The sequence below is a fragment of the Furipterus horrens genome, unplaced genomic scaffold (assembly GCF_987537825.1).
Source record: "Furipterus horrens unplaced genomic scaffold, mFurHor1.1.pri manual_scaffold_2, whole genome shotgun sequence".
NCBI lineage: Eukaryota > Metazoa > Chordata > Mammalia > Chiroptera > Furipteridae > Furipterus > Furipterus horrens.
Genome location: NW_028327172.1, coordinates 142,034,995 through 142,060,730, shown reverse-complemented (window position 1 = coordinate 142,060,730; position 25,736 = coordinate 142,034,995). Strand labels below are relative to the sequence as shown.

At 37.0% G+C, this 25,736-nt stretch overlaps 1 protein-coding gene across 1 annotated transcript in view; it reads left to right on the top strand.

Moving 5' to 3' along the window:
• The window catches only part of ITGA8 (integrin subunit alpha 8), a 176,780-nt gene that overhangs the window by 108,828 nt on the left and 42,216 nt on the right, over positions 1 to 25,736 (top strand). The window contains exons 16-23 of the mRNA XM_090266563.1: positions 1,862 to 1,917; positions 2,329 to 2,483; positions 3,776 to 3,913; positions 4,403 to 4,470; positions 5,863 to 6,010; positions 11,796 to 11,888; positions 16,790 to 16,869; positions 21,902 to 21,982. Coding sequence (XP_090122689.1) covers positions 1,862 to 1,917; positions 2,329 to 2,483; positions 3,776 to 3,913; positions 4,403 to 4,470; positions 5,863 to 6,010; positions 11,796 to 11,888; positions 16,790 to 16,869; positions 21,902 to 21,982 — 819 coding nt within the window. The remainder of the gene's footprint in view (positions 1 to 1,861; positions 1,918 to 2,328; positions 2,484 to 3,775; positions 3,914 to 4,402; positions 4,471 to 5,862; positions 6,011 to 11,795; positions 11,889 to 16,789; positions 16,870 to 21,901; positions 21,983 to 25,736) is intronic.

Below are 25,736 nucleotides of genomic sequence, written 5' to 3'. Positions count from 1 at the left end.
CTGCCTCTGACTTATCAGAAGCACTATAGACCATTTCATTTAGAATTTATGTGATGAGGGAGCTGGGTTGATATATTTTTTTGTTCCAATCAGACCTATTCACACTATAATGCACCATATTGACCATGACCATAAATTCTAGTTTGAAATTTTATCTCAATTCATAATTATTAATAATACTCACAGCTTTCTTTGATAACCAAGGACTTCCAAAAATGTTGGACACAGAAAAAAAAAATTCCAAATTGAAAGCCAAACCTAAGAAGTTTAAAGATGTGATGAACTATTCGTCTTCCCTGAATATACCTAATTGAAGTAGAAGTGGGCTGGAATTTGTGATTTCTCTGGAGAAGTGGTAAAAAATGCTATAATAACAGAGAAATCTCAGGAAACTTTTGGCTTAATGGCATGTGGCAAATTATTTACCCTGAAGGGAAACATTGACTGAGGTCATGGTAGATAGATGAATCCCAGATGCGACACATTTTCATTGTTTGACACAGGAAGCTGACACATAATTAAAGTATGATTAGGAATTATTTATTCCTTTTGGATTCTGTAGAAATATTCTAATCATACTATATATTTTACTAGCAAAAATGTTAAGACTGTCATTAAATCATCCTTAAGTATTTCTTATATTTTTACTTTCTTAGAAATGTGAAAGACCCATCTCAAAGACTGGCTGTTAGGGCTTGATGTTTTTCAGGAGGGAGTGAGCACTTTCAGCCAAGTCAGGCAGAGTCAACCAGCCATTTTTTATCCCTTCCACAGCCATAGAACAGGCCAAGTGCAGGTCATCCTATAAGCCATGGCAGACACCACTCTGGATTATGTTCAAGGCAAAACTATAAAGTGTCTCTTTTTTAATTTAAATATTTTATTGTTTATGGTATTACAGTTGTCCCAATTTCCCCCCTTTTCCCCCCTCTGCCCAGTCCTCCCTCCCACTCCCTCAGGCAATCCCCATACCATTGTCCATGTCCATGGGTCATTCATTTATGTTTAAAGTGTCCCTTGTGCACATCTACCTCTTTTTATTGTCTTTATACATCATATTATTGTACCTCCTTAGCTTGAGACAGCCAGTCTATGCTCACGTCCCTTTTCTTGCCATTCCCTCTTCCAGTATTTCTGCCTCAAATTGTACCCCACCCCCTAGGAAATTAACGCTGAGTCCCCCTCCCCTTCAAAACGGCAGGGATGTGGGTTAATCACACCATGGTGCTCCATGCCTCTTAGGATTAAATCCAAATCCTTTAACATGAATTTCAGAGCCCTGTTTCCTACCGATCATTACATCTTGCTCCAGTGCACAAACCATGTGGCATTTCTTCAGGTTCCTCAAATGCGGCATGTTCTTTCTCATCTCCAGGCTCTGCCACTACCTGTTCCTTTGCCATGCTGCCCAATTCTTCACTCTCTGGCATATGAAAATATTCATTGATTGAATAAAGGCAGCAAGTAATTGATTAATCAATCCATTGATTAAATCAGCTAACCTCACCAGTCTTTTCTTAAATTGAATTTATTGGGGTGACATTGGTTAATAAAATTATACAGGTTTCAGGTATACAGTTCTATAACACATCATCTGTATATTGTATTGTGTGCTTATAACTAGTGTTAATTGTATTAATGTTGTGGCCAACTGGTAGGATATATATATATATATATGTTTTTTATAAATATATATTGATAAATAAGTATATATATTTATTTTTTTTAGTTGTATGTTTATAATAATGGAAGTATAGAGGAAAACAATGTATTCATATATCTGGGGTGAGGTAAAGGAAGAGCTCTACTTCAGATTCAAAACTTTATTAACCAATAAATGATTAACTATTATTTTCCATAGTTTTTCCTTAAGAGTATGTGCATCTGTAGAAGGCCAGAGCATTTCAAACACAATAGGTGAGCATGTCTTCATTTTTACATTTCTATAGTATACTGAGGAAAGTCAACCATAAGCATTTCTCTGCACAGACCACATAAAACTTTAATGAGCCCTTTATTGATACCAAGATTCCTAGTGTATATATGGAACCTCATATGTAAACATTACTTGAATAATTGGTATTAATATTATCTATAAAAACAAATAATTGTGGGGAGAAATGACGATTTATTTCAAAAACAACTTTTTTTAGTTTGGGGAATATTTCATAACATTGTCTCAGCCCCTGTATTGTTTTTGATCCCAACTATGAAAACAATGTTTCCTGAGTAAGCAAGATGAATAGGAACTCATGCCTCTGATAAAACACTGCATTCACTGAATACTTTTCCTTTCCTGATTATATTTACTTAATTTCTGTTCTTTAGGCCTGACTGCCGAGGTGCAGTTAGATTCCCTGAAACAAAAAGGAGCCATTAAACGCACGCTCTTCCTTGCTAACCATCAGTCACATCTCACCTTCCCTCTCGTGGTCAGGGGGCAGAAATCTCGCGAATGCCAGGACTTCATGGTTTACCTGAGAGTAAGTGTTCCAGGTCACCTCTCTGGCCCCTCCCATTCAAAACCAAATTCCAACCATCTTTCTCCATTTAACCATCATACTTGTTTCACACCTATTTTCATACTATTGGAGGAAACTTTATTTTAAGGCTGCACACTCCCATCTCAAGCCTAACTTCCTTCAGCTAACCCAGTGATGTGTTGCCCTAAATTCCCAAGGCTTTTTCTGTTCTGTTCACAATCTGGATAATAGCACTAACTTGGGTGGTTTTCATTTCTAATTGCCTCTCCCCACCCCACCCCCACCCCCGAAAAAAAAAAAAATACTCGTTAAACACAATTTATTTGAATTTTTCTCCTACATGAGTATGTTTGGCCAGATTTTATCAATGTGCATTTCAGAGCCAACTCAGGAAAACATTTAGGCATTCAAAGCCTTTATTAAAAGTCATTTATAATTATATTTTTAAAGCAGTGGATTCTAAACAATAACTCCAAACATACTGTGAAATTTAAAAAGCCAAAATATTTATAATAGAATTATTTCATCTTCTTACCAGTTGTGAGGTTGTTGTTATTCTTATTTCATCTGCTCCTTTAATAGATTTAGTGAGAGAAGACCTGGTGAAGGCAAAGTTTACAAACACACTCTGGAAAGCTTGGCACATGACCCTTGAGTCTCATTATGACCTTGACTGGCACACAGCTGAAAGGTGGCATGTTCACTACGTGCTTGTAAGGTGTTCTGTGTGCTCAGGGCTTGCTGCTGGTGCTACTCACCTCCCTGGAGTTCTCGTCCTTTTTCTGAAGGAACTTCAAATGTGCTGAAGATGTTTCAAAGTTCATGCTAGCGAGAGCTTAAAGAGATGATAACAGAGGAAAAGAATTAAGATGTTTTCTTACCCTGAGCCCAAGAGGGTAAGAAATGGATTCCTAAATTCTGCCAATCTCGTGAAAATATAAACCCCAATTCGCAAACTTTCAACATTTATTGCCTATATAAGTATGATTTTTTTTTTTTTTTTAATTTTGTGATTTGGCCAGTTGTGTGAGTTTTGAAGACCTGGGGAAACTGAAGATCACCTCAATAAGCATGTTTCAGTGAAGGCACAGCTCTAAATGGTTCATCTCTGAACATGTATTAATTAAGCTGGCTACTACATACCACATCAATCAGTGCGTGCTTAAGCTCGCAATGATGATTATTACTTCATTGTTCATTTTCATTGACTAACATCAAGTGCCTCTTTGACTGACTGATATCTTGCAGCTAATTCACAGAGCCTTTCTTGAGTTGGTGATTGTTTTCCCCAGGATGAAACTGAATTCCGAGATAAATTATCTCCAATCAACATTAGTTTGAATTATAGTTTGGATGAATCCACCTTTCAGGAAGGCCTGGAAGTGAAACCGATATTGAACCACTACAGGGAAAATGTTGTTACTGAACAGGTAGGTCCTCAACGGGCTTTGATGGTATATTCGCATTCAGGCACTGAGCATTGCTCCTGTGACCCTAAGACGGAATCTGGCCCCTTTTGTCTTCATTCCTGCAGACCAACATGTAACATTTGGGAGATTTTTCTAACATGTTTCCTGAAACACTGCATTATTGTGTTTTCGGAAACCCACCCCCTTGTGCAACCGAGATTTAATTTGTTCAAAATGTGGCTGTAATGAAAGCAATACAGCCTGTAATCCTGAAAACATTGCCAGAGTCACATTCTTTACAGACATTTCAGAATGAATTGGAATTGGGCTATTATGTAAACTAGCCTATATCGGAGGTCACTGCCTAACATGGGGCTTCTAGCTGGGTAGAAGCATGCCTAGTGAAATGAAAGCCTTGGTTTAATTTGTGGAATCATTCATAATTTTCAAGAAAAAGGATGTGATTCAGGTTTTCCAAGATTACTCCTGATCTGTGTTTGCACAATGCAGGCTCATATCCTGGTGGACTGTGGAGAAGACAACATGTGCATTCCTGACTTGAAGCTGTCAGCTAGACCGTAAGTTTAAATAAATAAACTTGTACATTTTATCTAATGGAATACAGGTGTTTATTTAAAGCTTCTCTGGAGAAAGTATACACTTCCAACTACTACAAAAAAAATACACTGCATGAAATTCTTGAGCTTGGCTACACTTTAGGTTAGCCTGTGGTTTGGGTCACTTCTTTGTCATTGGTGTCAAGTGACACACCCTAAGGTTTCACTTGGGCGGTTTAATCTTTCAGCAGAAGTGAAATAAAAATGTTTTTGTTCAAAGTAAACTCGTCTATGGGGTGGCTCAGGTTATATTTACTTGTCTCAGTTCTGTGAGCAGAGGATTCAGAGACAGGCAGCTTCCATCGACACCTTGGCAGAAACTTTTTTACAGCACCCCATGACTCAAAGACATCCTTAAAATTGTCAAAACAAACTGAACTTTAATTTGCTGGGAAAAAAAATGTAATGGTACTCTATAGAGTTAAACAGAAGGTGTCACAAAATCAAATAAGAATCAAAGGGCTTCCCGGTTGCCTGTAATGGCGAGTCATCGGTACAGAACTGGTGATTGCATTGCTTTATGATATAGAAAGAAATCAAATTAAGATGTAAAACATCTATGATGGGGAAAAAAATAGATTCATGCTCCTTTACCCCCTCCCCCCAGGACCTCTCTCACTGCCAGTGTTTGGAATTTGCTTGGTACCTCTCAAGGAGACTTTCTCCAAACTTCACAGTTACCCAGTGTCCAAAGGAATGGCTTTGATGTAGTGTCAAAAGCGAAATAGGCACTTCCAAATGTTGGTTCAGTTTGAAGTTTAAAGTGAATTAAATTTCCTTAAAGTTTCTCACAATCGTCAATCAGCTATTTGTGATCTTTTATCTGCCTCTTTCTTTTCTCTTACCGTCCACTTTGCATGACACATCTCCCCTTCTGAGTCTCTCAGCCACGTCTCTCCCTTTCTTTCCGCCACTTATCTTACCTCCACTCATATGTTCAGGGATGTGCTGGAGCTACTCGTTCTGGCTTGTGAACCAATTGCTAAATTTTCTAGAATTTTTGCTAGAAGATTGTTAAATATGTTGGTAGATTGAACTTGGCCACAGTTGGGAGGACTCATACCACAGGAATCAGGAAATGCTACAAATAGGTGTGTGGGTTTTGGGGGTTTTTCTTGAGATCTGATTGTTAAACATTTACTAGCGCATCATTGGCTATTTTCTGGCCCTTTCCATCCAGACATGGCTCTCTTAATTCTTCTCACCATCCTTTCATGACCATCCATCTTCTTTTTGTCCCAGTCCTATATTTCTGCATCTCCTTCTTTTCCTACCAGGTAAGTCCTTAAATAAAATTCCCATGAATCAAGTGAACTGTACTATCTAATGATGCCTATTAAACTGCATTTCTAGAGATAAGCATCAGGTCATCATTGGAGATGAAAATCACCTTATGCTCATAATCAATGCTAGAAATGAAGGAGAAGGAGCCTATGAAGCTGAACTCTTTGTGCTGATTCCAGAAGAGGCAGATTATGTTGGGATTGAGCGCAGCACTAAGGTAATGCCTACCAACTATTGAAGTAGTAATGATTTTGGAAGTCAAATTAATGTTAAATAGAGCCATCTGAGGTGAAAGTTTCTTCCTAAATAAAAGAGAACAAAATGGCACTTTCCCTTGTTAATCATAATTGCAAAATGAGCCAGGAAGGGGGCGGTCTTAAACAGTATTAAGACCTTTCTTGGCCATAGTGCAGAGGTAAATTGGCCAAAGTTTGAGAGCTGAGCAAGAAAGAGAATATAACTGGCTGAAAGAAGCAGCTTACCAAATGATGATCTATCAGCTAAATTCACAAGCTAAGTCCCACCCTCACTGACTGTTTTCAGGCCTTTGTTTTGAGTTCCTTTAAGTTTCAAGTAGGTCTCAGGAGGTCTGTTTCTCATTATTGCTTATGGAGGAAGGTCCAACCAATCCCAGCTGAGCACTGATAACAACCTAGACAGGCACTGGAAAGCAAACACGTTCATTTTTCTTTCTTCATGGTCCACCTTTTCGGGACTGGGACCAAGAAAAGCCAGGTCTCTGTCATTTGCCAGGCCTGCAATGCCACTGTTTATTAAACTGACATGGATGCTTTTTATAGTCTCTCTTTCCTTATCAGAACATGAATCTTCCCACTAAGGGTATCCAAAGGTTCTGCTGTGTTTATAATCGCTTGGTCTAAAAAACGGTTACGAATACATTGTGGGAGAATGGAGAGAGTCCCTTGTTTTCAAAAACATGCAGACTCACAATGAAGGACAGAGACCAAGTTTACTATTCTCTCACAGTCGTCACAGTGTTTGACATGGAGCTGGGCACAGTGGGTGCTCCTTAGCAACTCACGCCCAGATTTGTTCATTAAACTATAATTTAGTACACGCATGTGAGCTTCCAAATACTGCATATCCTGAGGAGTTTGAGCATGCTAATGATTAAATAACTTAATGAAAAATAATTCCTCTAAAGAGATGTTAACAAACTGTTGTGATATTGGTAGTTTATAGGCCTTGGAAAGTATCAAGAGTATAAAATTCTCTCTTCACACCTCTATTCTCCTGGTTTATGTTTTGGTTAAATTATCTTCATGGTATCTTTGGCAATTATAAAATCAGTACAAGTTTCTGTTGAAGAAGTTCATAGAAAAATATCACCTATAGATACTTCCATGCCAATAATACATGAACAAACCAAAAAATGAGCTCAAGTATGTCATTTTTAAACATTCCAGGACTCCACTCGTTTTTGTTTCAGTTCCCTTCAGGCCGCTCCTCCTGACTTTGTCAAACAGAAAGTCTACTCTAAAATGTTTTCCTTTAGCAAAGCATCTAGTTTACTATTCACATTGTTGCGTTGAAAACATGGGAGAACATTTACCGTTTCTGTCTTTGGCTGTAAATGTTACAACAGGCATTATCCATACTCTCAAATGAGTCCTCAACAATTCTTCCATCAGTTTCTCTGGGGCAGAAACTTAGCGCAGACTAAGGCACATTCTAATTTTCTTTTTGTTTTTACGCAGTTTGAGGTTTATGTATCTTCTTATTGAGACTCAGTTCAAGTTTTTTTTAACAAATTTTTTTCTCAGGGGGAAATGTATTAGAATTATCTGATTGTAAGTGTTGTTATTCTTTTGTTGAAAACATTCATCTTTTTAAAAATGTAGATGGTGATCATCTCTTTCTCTGGAAACCTTAACTGAGCCAGTTTTTATACTTCCCTTTGGTGACCTTCTAAATTTTTCTAGGAGTAAAGACCTGTGTGCCTTACCTTTTTATTCTGCATATTATTATTATTGTAAATTATATGTAGCATACATTTTACCATTTTAAATTTATTTTTATTAGTTTGTAAAGCCATACAGGCTTCAAGTGTACAGCTCAATAAAACATCATCTGCACACTGCACTGCACAATCCAGTGGCATAAAGCACATTTACATTGCTGTGCTACTGTCACCACCATCCGTCCACAGCACTCCTTTCATCTTGCAAAACTGAAACTCTGTACCATCGAACGCTTCCTACTGATTTCCCCTTTCCCCAGCCCCTGGTAACCACTGTTCAACTTCCTATCTCTATGAATTCGGCGATCCGAGGCCCCTCATATACTCCACTTCACTCCTGCCACACACTCTCCTCACACCCAGGGTGTGCAGAACCAGGTTGTATTGTCTTCCCACACACACTCCTCCTGCCCCTCCACTTCCTGTCTCAGAGGACGGCCACCTGCATCCCCGTAGTTTCTGAAGCCTGAGTTAGTCCCAGAGCTCTCCAGTCCACATCCTCTCTCCACCTTAACTGCCACTATCACTGCCCTGGTCCAGGCTGGTGCGACCCTTTTCTGAGATTACTATAACAGTGCCCTATTGGTCTCCCTGCCTCCAGTCAGTCCCCTTGCCTGAAAAGGAAGCCGTCCTTCTAAAGACAAAAATCTGACCATATTACTCTTTTGCTTAAAACCCCCACTAGCTCTCCATTGCTTTTAAAATCAGGTCCAAATTCCTGAGATGACTAGCAAGGCCCTTAATTCTATCACCCCTAAATCATATACCTATTTAGCCTCATCACTAATCATTGGTTCTTTCCTTTACACCTGAAATCCAGAGCGACGGAATTTCTCTTCAGTTTCTGTAAGAGCCCTGCACACTCTCACCACAGGGAGCTGGTACCTGCAGTTCCTTCTCTGCCACACTAACTATTCCTTCTTCCCGTTCACCCACTTTACTTCTTTCTACTCCCATTAGCTTACTAATGATTGAGACTGCTAACATTTCTTTTACAATTGCTATGGGCTGAGCACTGCTCTGTGCTCCTGTATATATTTAAATTACTTAAGCTTTAGAGAGAAATGGCAAGGCTATTATCATCTCCATTTTATAGATAAGGAGAAATTCAGTAACATACCCAGAGTTACACAGCTGTTATGTAGCAGAAATAAGATTGAAACCTCGGCTGTTGGCTCCAGGCCCTTGTCCATAATCACTGGTGGGCACTGTCTCCCGTCAGTTTGGACGTTACTTCCTCTAGGGTGACTTTTCCCGTTGTTTAAATCCACACGCATGTCCTCCTCTACCACTACGAATCTCTGCTACCATAAAACTTAACAAACTGTATTAATTGTGTTTCCATGGCTTGTTACAATAGAGTTGCTTGTGATCACTTACTGCATTTGTTATTAATAATCGGAAATTCATTGAGGGCAAGGGGTACACAGTAAATATTTTCAGTGAATGAATAAAGGCATGAATGATATCCTAAGAGCTATAAATGGATTAGAACAAGAGTGTTCCTGGGACAGTGGAGGAAAGTAACCTAGAAATGTCTAGAAAAACAATGATTGTTTCTCTCACTCAGAGAGGAAATAAAGGTTAAAAAAAGAAAAAGGGTGGGGGATCTGGGGAGAGAGAACTTTGATTGATGTGAAAAAGCTATTTCTAAAAAGCTGAAAAAAATGTCCACATAACTTTTAACCTTTAGATAAGATAAAAATATTTATATAGAAACCAAATCCTTGAATTATACTCAGGAGGTTTGTGGACATTTTTACATTTTTTTAAAGCTTTTGCTGTTGGGTTTTTTTTGTTTGTTTTTTGTTTTTTCCTGTTTTCAGGATTGAGTTAATAATCTCAACACAAAACATCTCTGTACAATTAGTTAATTATGAATTCTTAAACTTGAATATGTACTAAAGGTATCTTTGAGAAAAGAGAATATTACCAGCTTTTTGAAAATACGTTTCAGTGAAGGAATTAAGCAAAAAAAACCAAACAAAACAAAAAAAAAAGAACCCACACATAAAAGCTCAACGACAACCAAAAAAAAAACCCTTATAGACAAACAACAGTATGTGATTAGCAGAGGGAAAGGGGGTAAATGGTGATGGAAGGAGACTTGACTTGGGGTGGTGAACACACAATACAGTATATAGATGATGTGTTACAGAATTGCACCCCTGAAACCTGCATAATTTTATTAACCAATGTCACCCTAATAAAATAATTTTAAAAAAATGTTTCTTAGTTCCATCAGGAGACTGACATGTCATTCATTCATATTTAGAAAGAGCTTGTATTAAATGATGCCTCCAAATATTAGTGATTCACTCCTTTCTCATTACTTGGGACAGAGTTGAAATGTGTGCTATAGCGTGATTAAGGAGGAGGACCCTACAGTTAGTTGTGTTTGTCGATTTCACTGAAGGCTTCTCCTTAGGAAAAAGTGTGAGTTACTTCTGTCATGTATTTCCCAACACCTCCTTTGTGCCAAACCCTGTTCTAGGCACTGGAATAGAACACATACAAAAACCTCTTCACCCTGATGCTTATTTTCTCAAAGCACATGATAATCTACCTACAGAATTTTTTACCAAGATATCTGGGGTTTGTTTGGCTTTTCTTTGTTTTGATTTTGAATCTTGGTTTTTCTAAATAAAGTGGAAAGGATGGAATGGAGGATGGTTTCTGAAACTTTTACTTGGAAATTCACGTTACTTCCTTACATGAAGTTTCATTAGAGCTGAAAGACCAATAAATGGTCCTCATATCAAGAACCCTCTTCCATGGACCTCTCATGGAGCACAAATTCCTAAAAGGTTGCTCTTTTGTGACTCTCCTCATTTCGTAAGCTTATCTTTGGGAATGAGGGTTATAGGTGATAGATATTTGGGGTGGGGGTAGGGTTCTTTGAGAAGTTTAATTTTTATTTTTCAATTACAATTTACTTTCAGTATTATTTTGTATTGGTTTCAGATGTATAGCATATGAGTTAGACATCATATACTTCATGTAGTGTTCCCTTCAATATTTCTAGAACCCACCTGACACCATAAATAGTTACTGCAATATTATTGACTATATTTCTTATGCAGTACTTTCCATCCCCATGACTATTCATACTTCTTAATCTCTTCATTTCTTTCTCAAAGGTGATATATTATAGCACTTAACAAGTTAGAGTGAAATAATGGGTGAACATTGGTAGCTGTGACCAACAGCAGAGCAGGGCAATAGGCACATTAGGTTTTGAAATATAAAAAGGGCTTGAAGTAGAGAACAAGGTGTGAATTTCCAGGGCAGCTGGGAGTAACATGAGGACACAAGGTGGAGCTGTGAGCAGAGAACAGGAGCTCAAAGGTAAACCTCCTTCTCTTCCCCATGTTCTCTGGTGTAACCTTGAGACCTTCTCCAACACATAGTTCTAAGTGCTTCTTTGAACTTGAGTTTTTGTACATTTTAATCAGAATTAGATGTAGGGGAACAAAGGGAGAGAGGAAGCACTGGGTAAACATGAAAGTATTATCTCTCCATCTTAAGTATTTAAAAGGATTGAACCAAGTTTGATTGTGTGATCTCAAAATGGTAACATGATGCATAGAAATTTGTGTTCAAAGCAATCCTCCTGCAAAGGGTCATTAAGTTATATGATCATCTATACACATTACTGTCATTTCATTTTTGTAAAAATTAATTTTTTAGTTGTGGTGAATTATCTATGATCTTCATGGCCCAAACTTAACACTAACATTAATAAAAATAATACCTAAAATATTTGTATAAATACTATAGAAAGCCCTTTGTTCTCAAGAAAATAATTAATGTGTTTACCAATCTAAAACTTTTCTTTCTAAAATTAAACTTCAATCTTTTAAGTTTTTCTTCTGAGGTGATGGTCACTAATTCTTGGGCACATTTACTCACACAGGTGTTTGAAATCAAGACAAGCTTCCCACTCACAGCATTGTTTTTGTGACAGGATGTAATTTATTCTGCCCCCTGAACTCCGCCCTGGTGTTCTTTCCTGTTGCAGGGATTCCGACCACTGAGCTGTGAGTACAAGATGGAAAATGTAACCAGAATGGTGGTGTGTGACCTTGGGAACCCTATGGTAGCTGGAACAAACGTAAGAGAAAACCAGAAGCACTCACTGATTTCTAATTGAATTTTAAAAGAGAACTAATGGAGAACTCCCCAATTAGCACTCACAATTTAGCACAGAGCAATTAAAACAAATCAGGCAGGAAGTTACCAGGGTAATGGGATTTAGCATTATTAGCAACACAGAATGGATAATATAAGGTTAAAAACACAAATAGATTAATACATTTGTATGCTTTCTCTTTGGACATTACGTTTACATGTTTTTTAGTCTCAACAGATCCACGAATACTAATTTTTTACTATGGATTTTTGTTGTTGACTTTTTTCTTTGAATTTACTACATTTTTCTTTGAATTAAAAAACAAATACAATTAAAGTAAAAGATTTAAGAACAATTAAAAAGTTTAGCAAAGATGATTAAATTTTATTTCCAATATACCTCCCATATTAATATTATTCACAGTATTTTCATATTAAAATATTGTAATAATTCAGCTTTTAAATCAGCTTTAACAGGGATTACTTGAAGATCTGGTATCTTACTTGAAGAATAATACAGAAAACTGTAGCAAGAAAAGAAAGGGTTAATAATGATCTGTAATGTGCTTATAAAAGAATAAGAAATTGGGATTTTTCCTCTCTCCTCCTCTTCCTCCTCCTCCTTCCCCCATCACTCTTCCTCCTCTTCCTCTTTCACCTCCTCCTTCACCAGCTCCTCCTCATTTTTCTTTCTTTGTTTCCAGATTTAAGCACTTTCCATTCAGTATTATTTATGGACAACAAATTTATTTTATGCAATTGCAGTTTAAGTATACACATAGGAACTTCTTGTAATAAATAAATATCACAGTAGAAATAATTATTTTTTGAAGTCAGAAAAAAATTCTGAAATCTGCAAATCCTACATAATTAAATGTTACATAAACTAAACATATGCATTCCTCTATTTTAAATTAGATGTTTATGATTATCAGTAAAATGGCTTGTTTGAAAAAATTCATGAAAATTTATGATTGAATAGGCAAAGAGTGCTAATCCCTTAAGCTAAGCCTTTAAAGGAGAGTTCTGTGCTCACTGCTGAATAGAATATCGTATCCTCTGGGACACTTGGGTGCACATTTGCACTTTAACTGAGCACTGAGGAGTGCTACAGTAAGTAAACCTTTTATCCCAGTGTTTCACACATTTATTTAGGCATTTGAAAGTTTCAACCAGTAAATACCTATTCCCAATTTATACTTTAGAATATTGTGCTAGAATAATATATATATATCAGAGAAGGAAAACTCTGACTCCAAAAAACCTCCGCTGCCTTGCGGCATACCTCTTCAGGGGAAAGGCTAAGGGAGTAAACCCCGACAGAAAATCCAGAGCCGGAGTCCCTAAGGCGGTTTGACGTTGTAGTCAACACCGGCAACTCCTGCGGCGCACCTGAAACCAAGCTGTATTGACTCCGTCTTTCCCTTGGACCCTTCAGCTGCGAAGAGAGGGGGGGTCTGCTGCATGGGCAACAGCAGACCCTCCATATCACCCTGCCCAGGCTCTGTAGCTTCAGCTTCACTGGAGAGGACACTCCAGCGACATCGCAAGATGTCGATTCAACACGGGAGGAGACAGATACCGTGTCACTCCCGAGTCGGACTGCACAGCCATTCTCGGCGGTGCAGATAGACTCTTAAGAAGCTACACCATCGTCTCTCGAGACGGACGGCTGCCGCCGCCGATGATATATATATTATATATATATATATGTATATATATAATATATATATATATATTTTTTTTTTTACACTATGAAAAAACACTATACCATTGATCCTGGATAGTTAAAGAAGATACCAAGCTGTAATTTAGTGAACTCACTTCTTGATTCAGAAAAAGTAAATATTTAAATGAAAGTTAAACTTTTATAACAGATTTTTATTAGCTAACATGTATTCATGACTGTATGTGTTATAAACCCATTACTGGGTGCTTTTTTAATGTTGTTTCATTTAATTTTCACAACAACCAACAACTCTGTGAGTCAGGTATTTCCATGTTATGAATGAGAAAACTGAGACTCAGAGACGTCAAATGACTTGCCCAAAGTCATTTGGTAATGAAGGACAGATCCAACATTTGAACCAGGCTAGAATACATCCTGTCTGCAAAATTGTGATTAGTACTTGGATGAAAACCAATGGATAAGAGATGAGATATTTAAACGAAGCCATGAAAGATAGAATGGATGTCTAATCTGAGCTATTAGAACATTTTTCCTTAGAATCCTCTTATGTAGAAGCTAATAACCCTTTTGCTAGTTCTCAACAAAAATCCAACCACTTAATTTGATATGAAGAGTTCTTTCTCCCGAAGGCCAAAGAGAAATAAATTGACATCGTAGCAATGGTGTGAGCATATATAGAGGACTGGGCACTGAGTTCTTTTACAGTATTAAAAGTGTTCAATCTAGACCACAGATCATTTAAGCTCATCAATAACTAAGAATAATCATGAAACAAACACTGGCCACCAGCATCATTCAAAGTGGAAGATAAAAATGTGTTTATGTGAAACAATGTCAACCCATTTTACCAGCAAGTAATCTTTAGAAGTCAAGGACGTAAATTGTTTCTATTCATTTATCTCTGACGTCTGTAGTGGAAGAAACCTAATAGCTTTCTTATCTCACCCTTTAAGGCCCTTAAAGACATCCATTTTTATTGCATTCTGTTTTGTTATAAAATACTTTGATTTATTCTTCATTTTGTACTTTAAAATACTCTCAGTGGATTGTAGTAAAATTGTATTGTAAAAGTGGTCCTAAATATTAAAAAGCATTATAAATCTCCAGGAATATCTATTTCAGTCCCAATATTTAAAAAAAATAGTTTTCAAATGACTTTATGTTTTAATTTAACGAAACATTCAAGGCAGTATTCAGAACTGTTACTTCTGATTTGTAAGTAGTAATGTCATTTTCATAGAATAACTATAGTAATATAAAATATTTATATGCCATTAAGATTCATAAAAACTTGCAAAATCTTTCAAGTAGGAAAACAAGAAAATAGTCTAAAGTCTCCTTAGAATCCATGCCCAGAGATCTGGTATTTGGTTCTAGTTAAAAACACATGCACCTCTTACTAGTATGAATTTGTGACACTGTTGTATCTTCGCCCCATGCTGAGTTGTCCTGTAATGAATACCAGCAGTATTAGGCAGGCTTCATCACAATATAGGAAGATCCCCATTACTGGAAGTGTACAAGTAATGACACTCTTTCTCATCATCTCTTTTGATGAGAAATAACCATTTTTGTTGCCACCCCTTCTATATGCTTGGCACTAAGCTAGAGACTGACAATATCAAGATGAAAATATACAACCCCCATTCAATAAGAAACTCAAAATTAGCAATATCATAGGTTGAGTGACAGGTGAGTACCAAAGGAGGAGAGAGGAAATAAAGACATAATTTCTGCCTGGCCCAGCCTATGGGATCAGAGGATGTGTTGCAGGAGGTGTCTCTTGTCCTGAGCTTTGAAGCATTTGCAGGAGTTCTCCAAGTACAAAAAGCAGGAAAGGCTTACAAGGTTTCCAAAGAAGAAGGAAGAGCATGTGCAAAGGCCCAGAGGTCTGACAGAAAATTGCACATTGGGAATAATAAAGGTATTCATCATAGCTGGGGCATAAGGATGCATAGACTTAAAAATTGGACATACCTTGGTTTGAATCCCAGCTTTTTATCAGTGGTGATGCCTCAGGTAAGTCATGTTGAAATGGGAGAATACTTATTTGCAGGAATATTTGGTGCAATGCAATGATAGGATATAAAACACTAGTGGCTTTACATGAGGGCAGTACCTGACTTGTAACATATTCAGTAAGGACTAGTAAAATGATGACTTATGATGAAAATGATAATTTATTATTAATTCATATTATTACTGGTTCATATAACCGGAGCTTTTAACTACAAGTTTGATTCTCACACTGCAGTGTCAGTGAATACAGCTTCTGGAGTTGGCATGGAGGGATTTCAATTCTAACTCTGCAGTTTATTTGCTCTGTACCTGCAGCAAGGACTTATCCCTCTACTCCTCAGATTGAGGCGTGATTGAAAAATGTCAGCAATCACAGTACCTACATCTCAGAGTGGTGGTTGTGATTTCATAAGACAATGATGCATGTTAGGCTTAGTACATACAGTGCATGGGAGAAGAAGTAACACCATTATATGCCTTAGCTGTTGTTTTTACTTCCATATTTATATTATCATAGGATTTATTTTTCTCCAAGTTTTAAAAATCTGTTTCCAAATTATAAAAATAATAAGAGAGTTTTAAAACTTTGGAAAACAAAGGTGAAAAAATAACTCATATATTTATAACCTTAACTATGGCATATTATTTTGGTATATTTTCTTACAATACACTCTCACTCCCATACAATAACTTTTCCACTAATAGACTTTTAAAACCATAGCTGAAACACATTACACATATAACTTTGTAGCTTTTTTTCTTTATTGATCATCATTATATCAGAAGCATTTTCCACATTGTTGCATAGGTTTCATAGCCATGATTTCAATGGCTACATAAATGTCCATCATAAAGAAACATCACAGTTTTCTACATTAATCTTTTGTCATATATTTTTAATTTAGCACACAAGGAAGGTGTCAGGAGAAGAGTTGATATGGAGCTAAATAAAGAGAGGAAACCAAAATGAATAGGGACTGGAATCATTAGAGGCCCTACAATCTCGGTGACTTTCTCTCGGTTCTCAGCCATTCAGGATGGAAGCAGAAATAGGGACAGCAATCGAGGATGAAGTTTTGCAGGATTACTTTAAAAGCTTTTTTTCCTATGTATAAGGTTCCTCCCATGTAGTAACGCAGTATCTTGTGTGTGTGTGTGTGTGTGTTTTATTTTAGTATTCTCTGGGCCTCCGATTTGCAGTTCCACGTCTTGAGAAAACAAACATGAGCATTAACTTCGATCTTCAGATCAGAAGGTTAGACCTATAAATGCCTAACACTCAATATTGAAGACATCTATAGTGAAATGAATGCTGCTTGTCCAGTTTTGCCTTAAAAGTCCATCTGAAATTAGAACCCAGACTTTGACAGCCCATTTTTCCTTTGTTTTTCTCAGTTATTACAGTCTTTTCAATATTTTTAGTTCTGAAAAAGATTTGCATTCGATAGGCCACTTTATGAGAGTAAAATTTTGTCCTGGGACCCTCCTACTCCCTTCACTTCCATTTTCCCTCATTCTGATGCACAAGCCTTCTACCACCTCCTCCCTCTATATCCCCACCATGTTCTCAGGTGGGGCTCAGCTAATCCCTAAGAACAAAATTTATGCCAAAAACATATATATTGCTTTAGAAACATCTTGAAATCTAACTTTTCAAGAATGAATGAGTCTCTGATGTTTTAATGGCAGTACCAAGGCGAGATGCACGTAAAAACATATACAGTGTGGGGCGAAGTAGGTTTACAGTTGTGAGTACATGAAATGCAGAGTTTATTCTTATATTTATTAATTTTCACATTATTTTCCATACAAACAACTGTAAACTTACTTTTGCTCCATCCTGTATTCAAAAGGCAGGGCCTTCTCAGGGATAAGCTGAGTCAAATATATAGCTGACCCTCTTCATGGATTCAAGTATGACTCTACCCTTTTACTATCTATCTGTTTGCTCCTTTGTGGCCAAAAATCATATTTCATGAGTAGGAAGACCTACAGAAAGCAGTGTCCATGAGGCCCAGGGAGTCCCAACAGTGGGCTGCAACCCATTATTCAGTAATGGAATCAATTTAATGACTCTATAGACTCATAATAAAAGAAAAGGCAATTGATGGACTACAATACATCAGGGTTTTATTCATGAAACCTCTCCTTCAGATAAATGTAGATATATAGTAAGATATCCTGGGAGATGTATATATTATTTTGTGGTCTTTGATGTTAACCATTTCAAAAACACTGATGTGGAGAGCACACACAGACCTTCCATAATTATTTATAACTTTCCCAGCATGTGCTACAATAAAAATGACTCTGAGGTCAGTATCTACAATTTGTTTTCAAATATTAGTGTGCAGTGTGGCCAATCTCTAAATGTACCTCTGTGCAAGAAGGTGTCATTCGAGTGTGATGACTTATAAAAAATATATTTTTCACAGTGGATTATTTTTAATAGCTGCTTAATTAAAAGTTAAGGATTAAAAAATATATAAACTATAAGAACACAGATTTTAAAAATCCGCACCCTATGTCACAAACCATATCCCCTAAATTTTGTGCTACCTTCCTAGGGAGAAAGGTTTTCCAACTTACTTTTGGTGTCTTTTTCTGGCTCTAATTAGGTCTTTTTAAATTTAACTTAAATATTTTCTGCTGAATCTTAGAGACTTTAAAAAAAAATTTTACTGAAATTAGTGATGGATGTAGATGGAATGAATTCTTCTGTAATATCACTTCATTGTACCAAAAGCTTATAAAATCACCTTTTTTCTATCTACATAAATGTATATTTCCCAAGAGGTTTAGTTACTCATAAATATTTTCATTTGGGTAACTGGTGAATATTTGTAAGTTTTAGGAAGGAAGGAAGGAAGGAAGGAAGGAAGGAAGGAAGGAAGGAAGGAAGGAGGGAAGGAGGGAAGGAGGGAAGGAGGGAAGGAGGGAAGGAGGGAAGGAAGGAAGGAAGGAAGGAAGGAAGGAAGGAAGGAAGGAAGGGCACTCCGTAATGAAGGGCCACCATCACTCCAGACAGTAAGTCAAAGTTTCTATTTCTCACATCATCGTCTGTGACACTGATCCTAAGATTCCATGTAGCTTTGTGTCACTTGGGGGAAGATACCTCCTTCATAAAATATACAGCTTTTATTTTGAAAGAAAGTCTGTTACAAAGGTGCAAAGCAATTTCCTTGATGTTTCCTCCTTACCTTTGACTGCAGTTGTATATAACAGAATAGATGCAATTTGCAGTTCACTCAAGGAGCAGAGAACGCTAAACAATGTCCTCCGCCTTCCCCAAATATCCCACGGATCATTGTTGAAATAATGAATTTGGCAGAGAAGTGCTGAATATGATGGAAAGTAGAAATAGTCACATTCTTCACATCCCCCTTCTTCTAAAAGAATGGGCCTTGATTATTTCATCCTTATATGCTATAAAACTTATGACTATTTTAACATTATCTTGAAAAATGTAAAAATCTCAACATGCAGAAAGCACTGGGGAGCCTACATAAAGCATCAAACTCCAAAAACGCACATTATAGAGATAAAAACGTTTGAGAATACTTTTAATACTCGAATACTAAAGCATTTCAGAAGTGAGCATTTATCTGCATGCTTTCCTGGCAGACTCCAAAGATGTAAATAAGTATTTAATGGGTGGTTTGAGTCCAGTTTAAACGTGTTTAAACCAAAAATAAACTCAACCAAATGCTCTGAGGTCTAAGGCTTTTGACCATATTGACCACTGTTACCCACATTTAATGCCCTTTGCCGCAAATATCGAACCCAAAAGAAAAATGGGCTTTATAAATTAATAAACCTAAACTATTTCATGTTACCAAATGTTCACGTTAAATGGTGTCTCTACACCCTGGCTCTCTGTGACATGTAAACATTCCCCTCCCTGTGCAGAGGGGGCCTCAGATAGCAGTTCCCATGTGCAAACACGTCTTTGTGACCATGTTGCAGTTGCCCTCTCAGGAAAGGCAGACTGAATGTTGTATTGTCTGCTGACGTTCTAAAGACTAAGAAAGCATAGAGGGACTGCTAGAAAGTAGGAAATAGGAAACAGTAAAGAAAAAGAAAATTACATTGGAGTAACAAGTAAAAAACATTTTTATTCTTGGTGCATGGCATAGTCATGGAGAGGAAATTAATCATTCCTTGTGTAGAACTAGCCCTGACAGTGTAAATAACTCAGCGTCCATGGCAACGATGAATTGTTGGTTTGAATATAGCAGTGGTATTAGTGAGTGAGGTTTCCTTCCGGGAAGAGGTCAAAGAAGCATCTAAGTTACATGTCAAGCCTGGTAGCTTTCTCACCAGGAGATTTTGTCGATATCACTGGTTGCAATACCAAGTGTCATGGCAAGCTTGTGTGACAGAGGATGATTTTGATTAGCCACCAGATCTAGCCTCCAAGTCTGCCTTTGCTTTTGTTACATTTCAAAACCGCCTCTGTAAGCCTCATATTGGTCTCCTGTCCCAAAAGGATTTCAGGGCTTAACATCTATTTATATTTTCAGGTTGTTGTGAGTAATGAAAATCATGTTATTTGAACCTCTTAGAAGCAAAATGCAATAGAATTATAAGATCATTTAAACAACACCCCCCCCCCATAATTCTAATTTCCACTGCCACAAAGCAGTAATGAACTAGAAAACAGAACAAAGGCTGGTTAATCTGTGGAACAATTAGACTTAAATTTCAAATTCAAGAGTTCCCCGTAATAGATTTGGAACCACAAACTCTGCAACAAGTAGAGTTACTTAATGACTTTTTAGTGGTTAGTAATTCCGAATCCTGCCTTTAAAAAAAAAAAGAAAAAAAAACTTTTTAGTTGACTGATCCTCCCCAGATGTGATACTAGTAAAATGGCCTGGAAACGGGGGTTCAAACTTTGGTGAACAACTCCCTCTAGGCTCATCACAAGCTTAGCAGTGATACCCCATTACAGGAAATGAGCCTGACATTTGCCTGTTTATATCTTTTATGTGTGTTTGCAGTTTAAGTTGCCTTATCAGTATATACAATCGAACAGGACTTTTCAAAAGCAATGTGGGAACAATTCTGTCTCCTCCTCCTTTGAAAGCAGACTTTTATCCTGTCTTTTCCAGCTCTCACATTTGGAAAGCTTCAAAAGCTAATCAGAACATACCCCATTACCATCATCACAGTGTTACAGCCTGTCCATTGAATCTGTGTGCGAGTCGGTGAGAAGAGGAGGGGGCTTTCTCTTCTTAATGAGACCTGAATGTAAACATGATCTGTTATTAGTGGTGGTGTGGCCGCGTCTGTTTGCTAAAAGCTGCATAGTCCTTTGGGATATTAGGGTGACTTCAATGAAAGCACAGAAGGACAATAAATGCAAGTGGGACTGCGTCCAAAACTCAGCTACTGGGTCAAGCCTCTCATGAGGCATGTTTCGTTTTCCTTACAGCACTGGCTGTTTAACACATGCATTTTTTAAGTTAAATTTCATATCTAATTGAAATTGCTTGAGAGAAAGCAACAGCAAACCTTGAAAAAGACTTTTCTACCATGCAACTAAATAGTATTAAACATGTACCTTCCATCTTCAGATTCTTGACGCACATGACAAACATCCATGTCATCTGCTCATTGCCTCTGGGTGAACTGCCCAACTGTCTGCATCTTGCTGCTTCTCCCATTGGCCGTACTTCCACTCACCCCCACCCCCGCCCAGGCAGCCAGGGAACAGGCAGTGAATATACACTTCTTTTAATATTACCTAAGAAATAAACCATAAGGAAGATAAATTTGCTGCCCAAACAATGTATGAAATGATGCATTCCAGAGCCAATCACAAATGCTTTTTCCATTCTGTGCTGCTCTTGGGTTATTCTTGCCAGTCCTCCTCTTTATGAGCATGGAAAATCAGGAGCTGACTGTGCTGTACTTTTTCATTTGATGGGCAAGGATTATGATGCTCAGAGAAGTGAAGGAATGAGTCCAAGGTAGATGCTGGAAAATGAACTCAGCTCACTGCCTTTTGGGGGTAGCCATTAAGACAAAAAAGTGTCAGCTTCTCTAGGTACCTGTTGTGCTTTCTGGAGAGGTGTCTCCTCTTGGTAAGTTACATTCACTACTTTTGATCATTGTGGATCTTAGCATTTCCATTTATAAATGCTTATGACTTTGTAGAATGGATATGCCATTGTTTTCTGAATGATCATGTTGCTCATGTGATACACTTAAATATTCCTCAGACGTGTTTCTATAATATAGGATCACAAAACCATACTAAGTCAGCTGTCATTGTATTTTAGTTCCAACAAGGACAACCCAGACAGCAACTTTGTGAGCCTGCAAATCAACATCACTGCTGTAGCTCAAGTAGAAATTAGAGGGTAAGTAATAAACAAAGCATTGTAGTACTTATACTATATATAATAATAACTTTCTGTATGTGAAAGTAATGATAAAATAAAATAAAAACTGTAGGGAATTTTCCTAATGCATTTAAGATCACAGTTCACTTTGGTTTTAAATATTCATTCTTTTCTATCCATCATTAGCCTTCCATTGCAAAGTAGAGTAAGCCCTGCATGGTAAGTAAGTCTAAGGATATCAAAACAAGGGCTCACTTTATTCCTCAGACAGTTCAGTAATCAAACTATAAAAGCTAGTGATAAGAAGACAGATAAAATAGACAACCGTGTGACTGCCTGAAAGTCTTATTTCTCCAATAATTATTTTGGCATAATGAAAACTCAGCCTCACCATATCACATCTTGAGCTTAAGAAATGGCTAACTCTTAAATATGAGGGTTGATGGGGTCTACATTTTATATCTTTTTCATTCTGTCCTATTCTTTGAAGAAGGTGCCAATAAGCAATCAATCGACAGACAGGAGGAAAGTGGTCAAGTAAAAGGCTTGGAATAACTACCATCTGGGAAATTGATGCCTGGAGAAAAATAAAATCAGAAATAGAGTACATGTAGTTCTTATTGCACAAGTGTTGACTTCATTAATTTTAATTCTTGTTTCTCCAGAACAATCAAGGACTTGGCTAAAAATGTCAGCTGGTCTTTGGGGCTGAATTGTCACTGAGGCTTCAGCAATCCCAGTTCCCTTTTCCTTTTCCATAGTTCTTGAGTGGTTCACATTCCTCCATACTGGCAACTATAGATTTCTCCATTCAGAGCCATGGTCACCCCTATTTTCTTACTGCTGCCCCCTGCTGCTCTCAAGGAAGGGAGTGAATAGCTACTATCCTGGTACCACTGAGGTTCCTCCACCTAGTGGATTAGAGAGTAATAATATTGCCTAACATTTAATGATACTTTCATGTGCTGCCCCACCATGTTAGTACATCTTAATAAGTACTAGTGTTCTTGCTGTACAAGTGAGGGAGTTTGGGCACAAGGAGTTAAGGCTGCACAGCTAGAAAGTGGGGGCTAGAATGTAAATACAGACAGCCTGTCTGCAGGTGCATGTTTAAAGTTTTTACTATTCATTGATTATTTTTGAGAGAGAGACATTGATGTCACTTAGTTTCACTTGTTTCACTTAGTTGTGCATTCATTGGTTGATTCTTGTATGTGCCCTGACCAGGGATTGAACCCACAAACTTGGCATATGGGGATGACGCTCTAACCAACTATGCTACCCTGGCCAGGACTCCAGGTGCATGTTTATAAATGATTAGCTATACAACCTATGAGATACAGCTTTTTGAACTTTATCTACACAAAATCTCATTGTATGTATGCTTCTGTGGGTTTCTAAAATACAAATGAACATTTTTCACATTCACCCATTTTAGTCCATGTGCCTATATAATTTATTCATTTTAATTGCAGAAGTGTATAACATTGTAAAACTATACTCTAACTTATTTATCCATTCTACTCTTGGTCAATATTTGGGTTTTTCTTCCTTTCCTTTTTTTCAAATTTTCTTGTGCATATCTCCAGATACACACGTTTGTGACTCTCAGAATGGTATATAGTCAGATGTGGAATTTCAGGATCAGAGAGTATACACTATTTAACTTTACAAATAATACTGAGCTGTTTTTCAAAATAGTTATACCAAATTGCAGTCCCATGAGAAATGGTTAAAAGTTTCCAATGCTCCACACTATTCATGAACTCTCAAACTGGTCCAGTTTTAAATTTTGGGCCAATCTTATGGATAGGAAATAGTATTTAACAGAAGGTTCCATTTGCAGTTCTCTAATTTCTAAATAAGACTTAGCAGCTTTTTTTAAATGTGGTGTTTGTTTTTTTTTTCTTTTCCTCTGTTTTTCTTATTCAGGGAAGTTTCTGTTCATTTTTTTGCACATGCTTATACTGAGTTTTAACTTTTTTCTATTAAGTCCTTTTATATTCTAGAGTTTAGACACTAATTTTTTATCAGTTACACATATTGCACAATATCTTTTCATGGTCTATGGGGTTGGGTTTTTTTTTTAAGTCAGGTTTATTATGGTATAAATCACATAAAGTACAAGTCACCCACGTTAGGTGTCCAATTTGAAGAGTTGTGATATCTCAAGAACATTCAATATAAAATAGTTCCAACACCCCAGTATTCAATAGCTCCTTCCTTTGTACCTTTGTAGTCAACCCCTCCTCCAGCTACAGGCCCTGGCAACCTTGATCTATTTGTTGTGGCTATAGTTCTGTATTTTCCAGAAAGTCATATAAATATACAATGTAGCCTTTTGAATCTGGCTTCTTTCAGTTAGTGTAACACATTTGAAACACATCTCTGTTCTTACAGTGTCAGTCATTTGTCTCTTTTTATTACAAAGGATTCCACTGCATGGGTATCCTATGAGTTGTTCAATCATTCATGAGTTGGTGAATATTTGTATTATTTCTAATTTGGGGCTATTAGTAATAAACCTGCTATAAGCATTCACATACAGGTCTTTATTGGAACATGGTTTTACAAATGGAGTTACTGAGTTATTTAACTTTATAAGAAACTAGAGAACCATTTTCCATTTTGTGTTCCCACCAGCAAAGTATGGGAACTCTTGTTGTGCTGCATCCTTGTCAGCATGTGCTCGAGGTTTGCTTCTTTGTGTTTTAGCCTTTCTAGTAAATATGTAGAAATAGCTCAATGAAGTTTAAATTAGCATTTTCTGATGATCATTGATATCGAGCATCTTTTCACTGCCTATTTGCCATCAGTATCTTTTTTTTGGTGAAATGTCTCTTTAAATTTTTGCCCATCTATTATTGGGTTGTTTGTGTTATTTTCAAATTGTAGAAGTTCCTTATAGACTGTAAATACAAAATTATTTATCAGATAAGTGTCCTCCAAAGATTTTTTCCCAGTTTATGGCTTGGCTTGTTATTTTTTTAACATTGATGTTCAAAAACAGAAGTGTTCAATTCTGATGAAACCCACTTTAAAAAATTTTATAGTCTGTGCTCTTTTTGTCCTTTCTAAAAAAATCTTTGCTTTATCTGAAGTCAAAAGATTGTCTCCTGTGTTTTCTTCTGTAAGTTTTATACTTTTACATGTTGGTCTTTGGATAATTTTAAGTTAATTTTTATATATGGTGTGAGATAAGGGACAGGGTTTATTTCTGCATATGAAGAGCCAGTGGTTGCTGAGCTATCTGTTGAAAATATCGTGCTTTCCCCATGCAGTTACTTTATACCCTTGATGAAAATTAGTTGTCCATTTATGTGGGTCTATTTCTGGACCCCCTTTTCTGTTCCATTGAGCCACATGTCTAATAAGTCCTGAAATGCAGTAAGTAGTATATCTTGAGATCTTGGTAAACTCACAAATTCTAGTAGCTTCTTGTTTTTTTATTTTCTAGGATTTTCTACAAAATTATCATGTTATCTGTGATTAAAGACAGTTTTATTTATTTATTTCTAATCTGTCTGTAGGAAAGTTTAGCCAACTACAAAGTTATAGAGAACAGTCCCCACAAGAGATCACCCTCACTTCTGATACTGACCCAAATCTACCCTCAGTTCAATAGTTCATTTAAAAGGACTCAACAGAACTCACTGAAAGCTTTATACTCATGGCACAATTTATATAGGGAAAAGACAGAGATTAAAATACTCAAGGGCAGAAGTATATAAGTCAGAGTCCAGGGAAGTACCAAACACAGGGCTTTCATTGT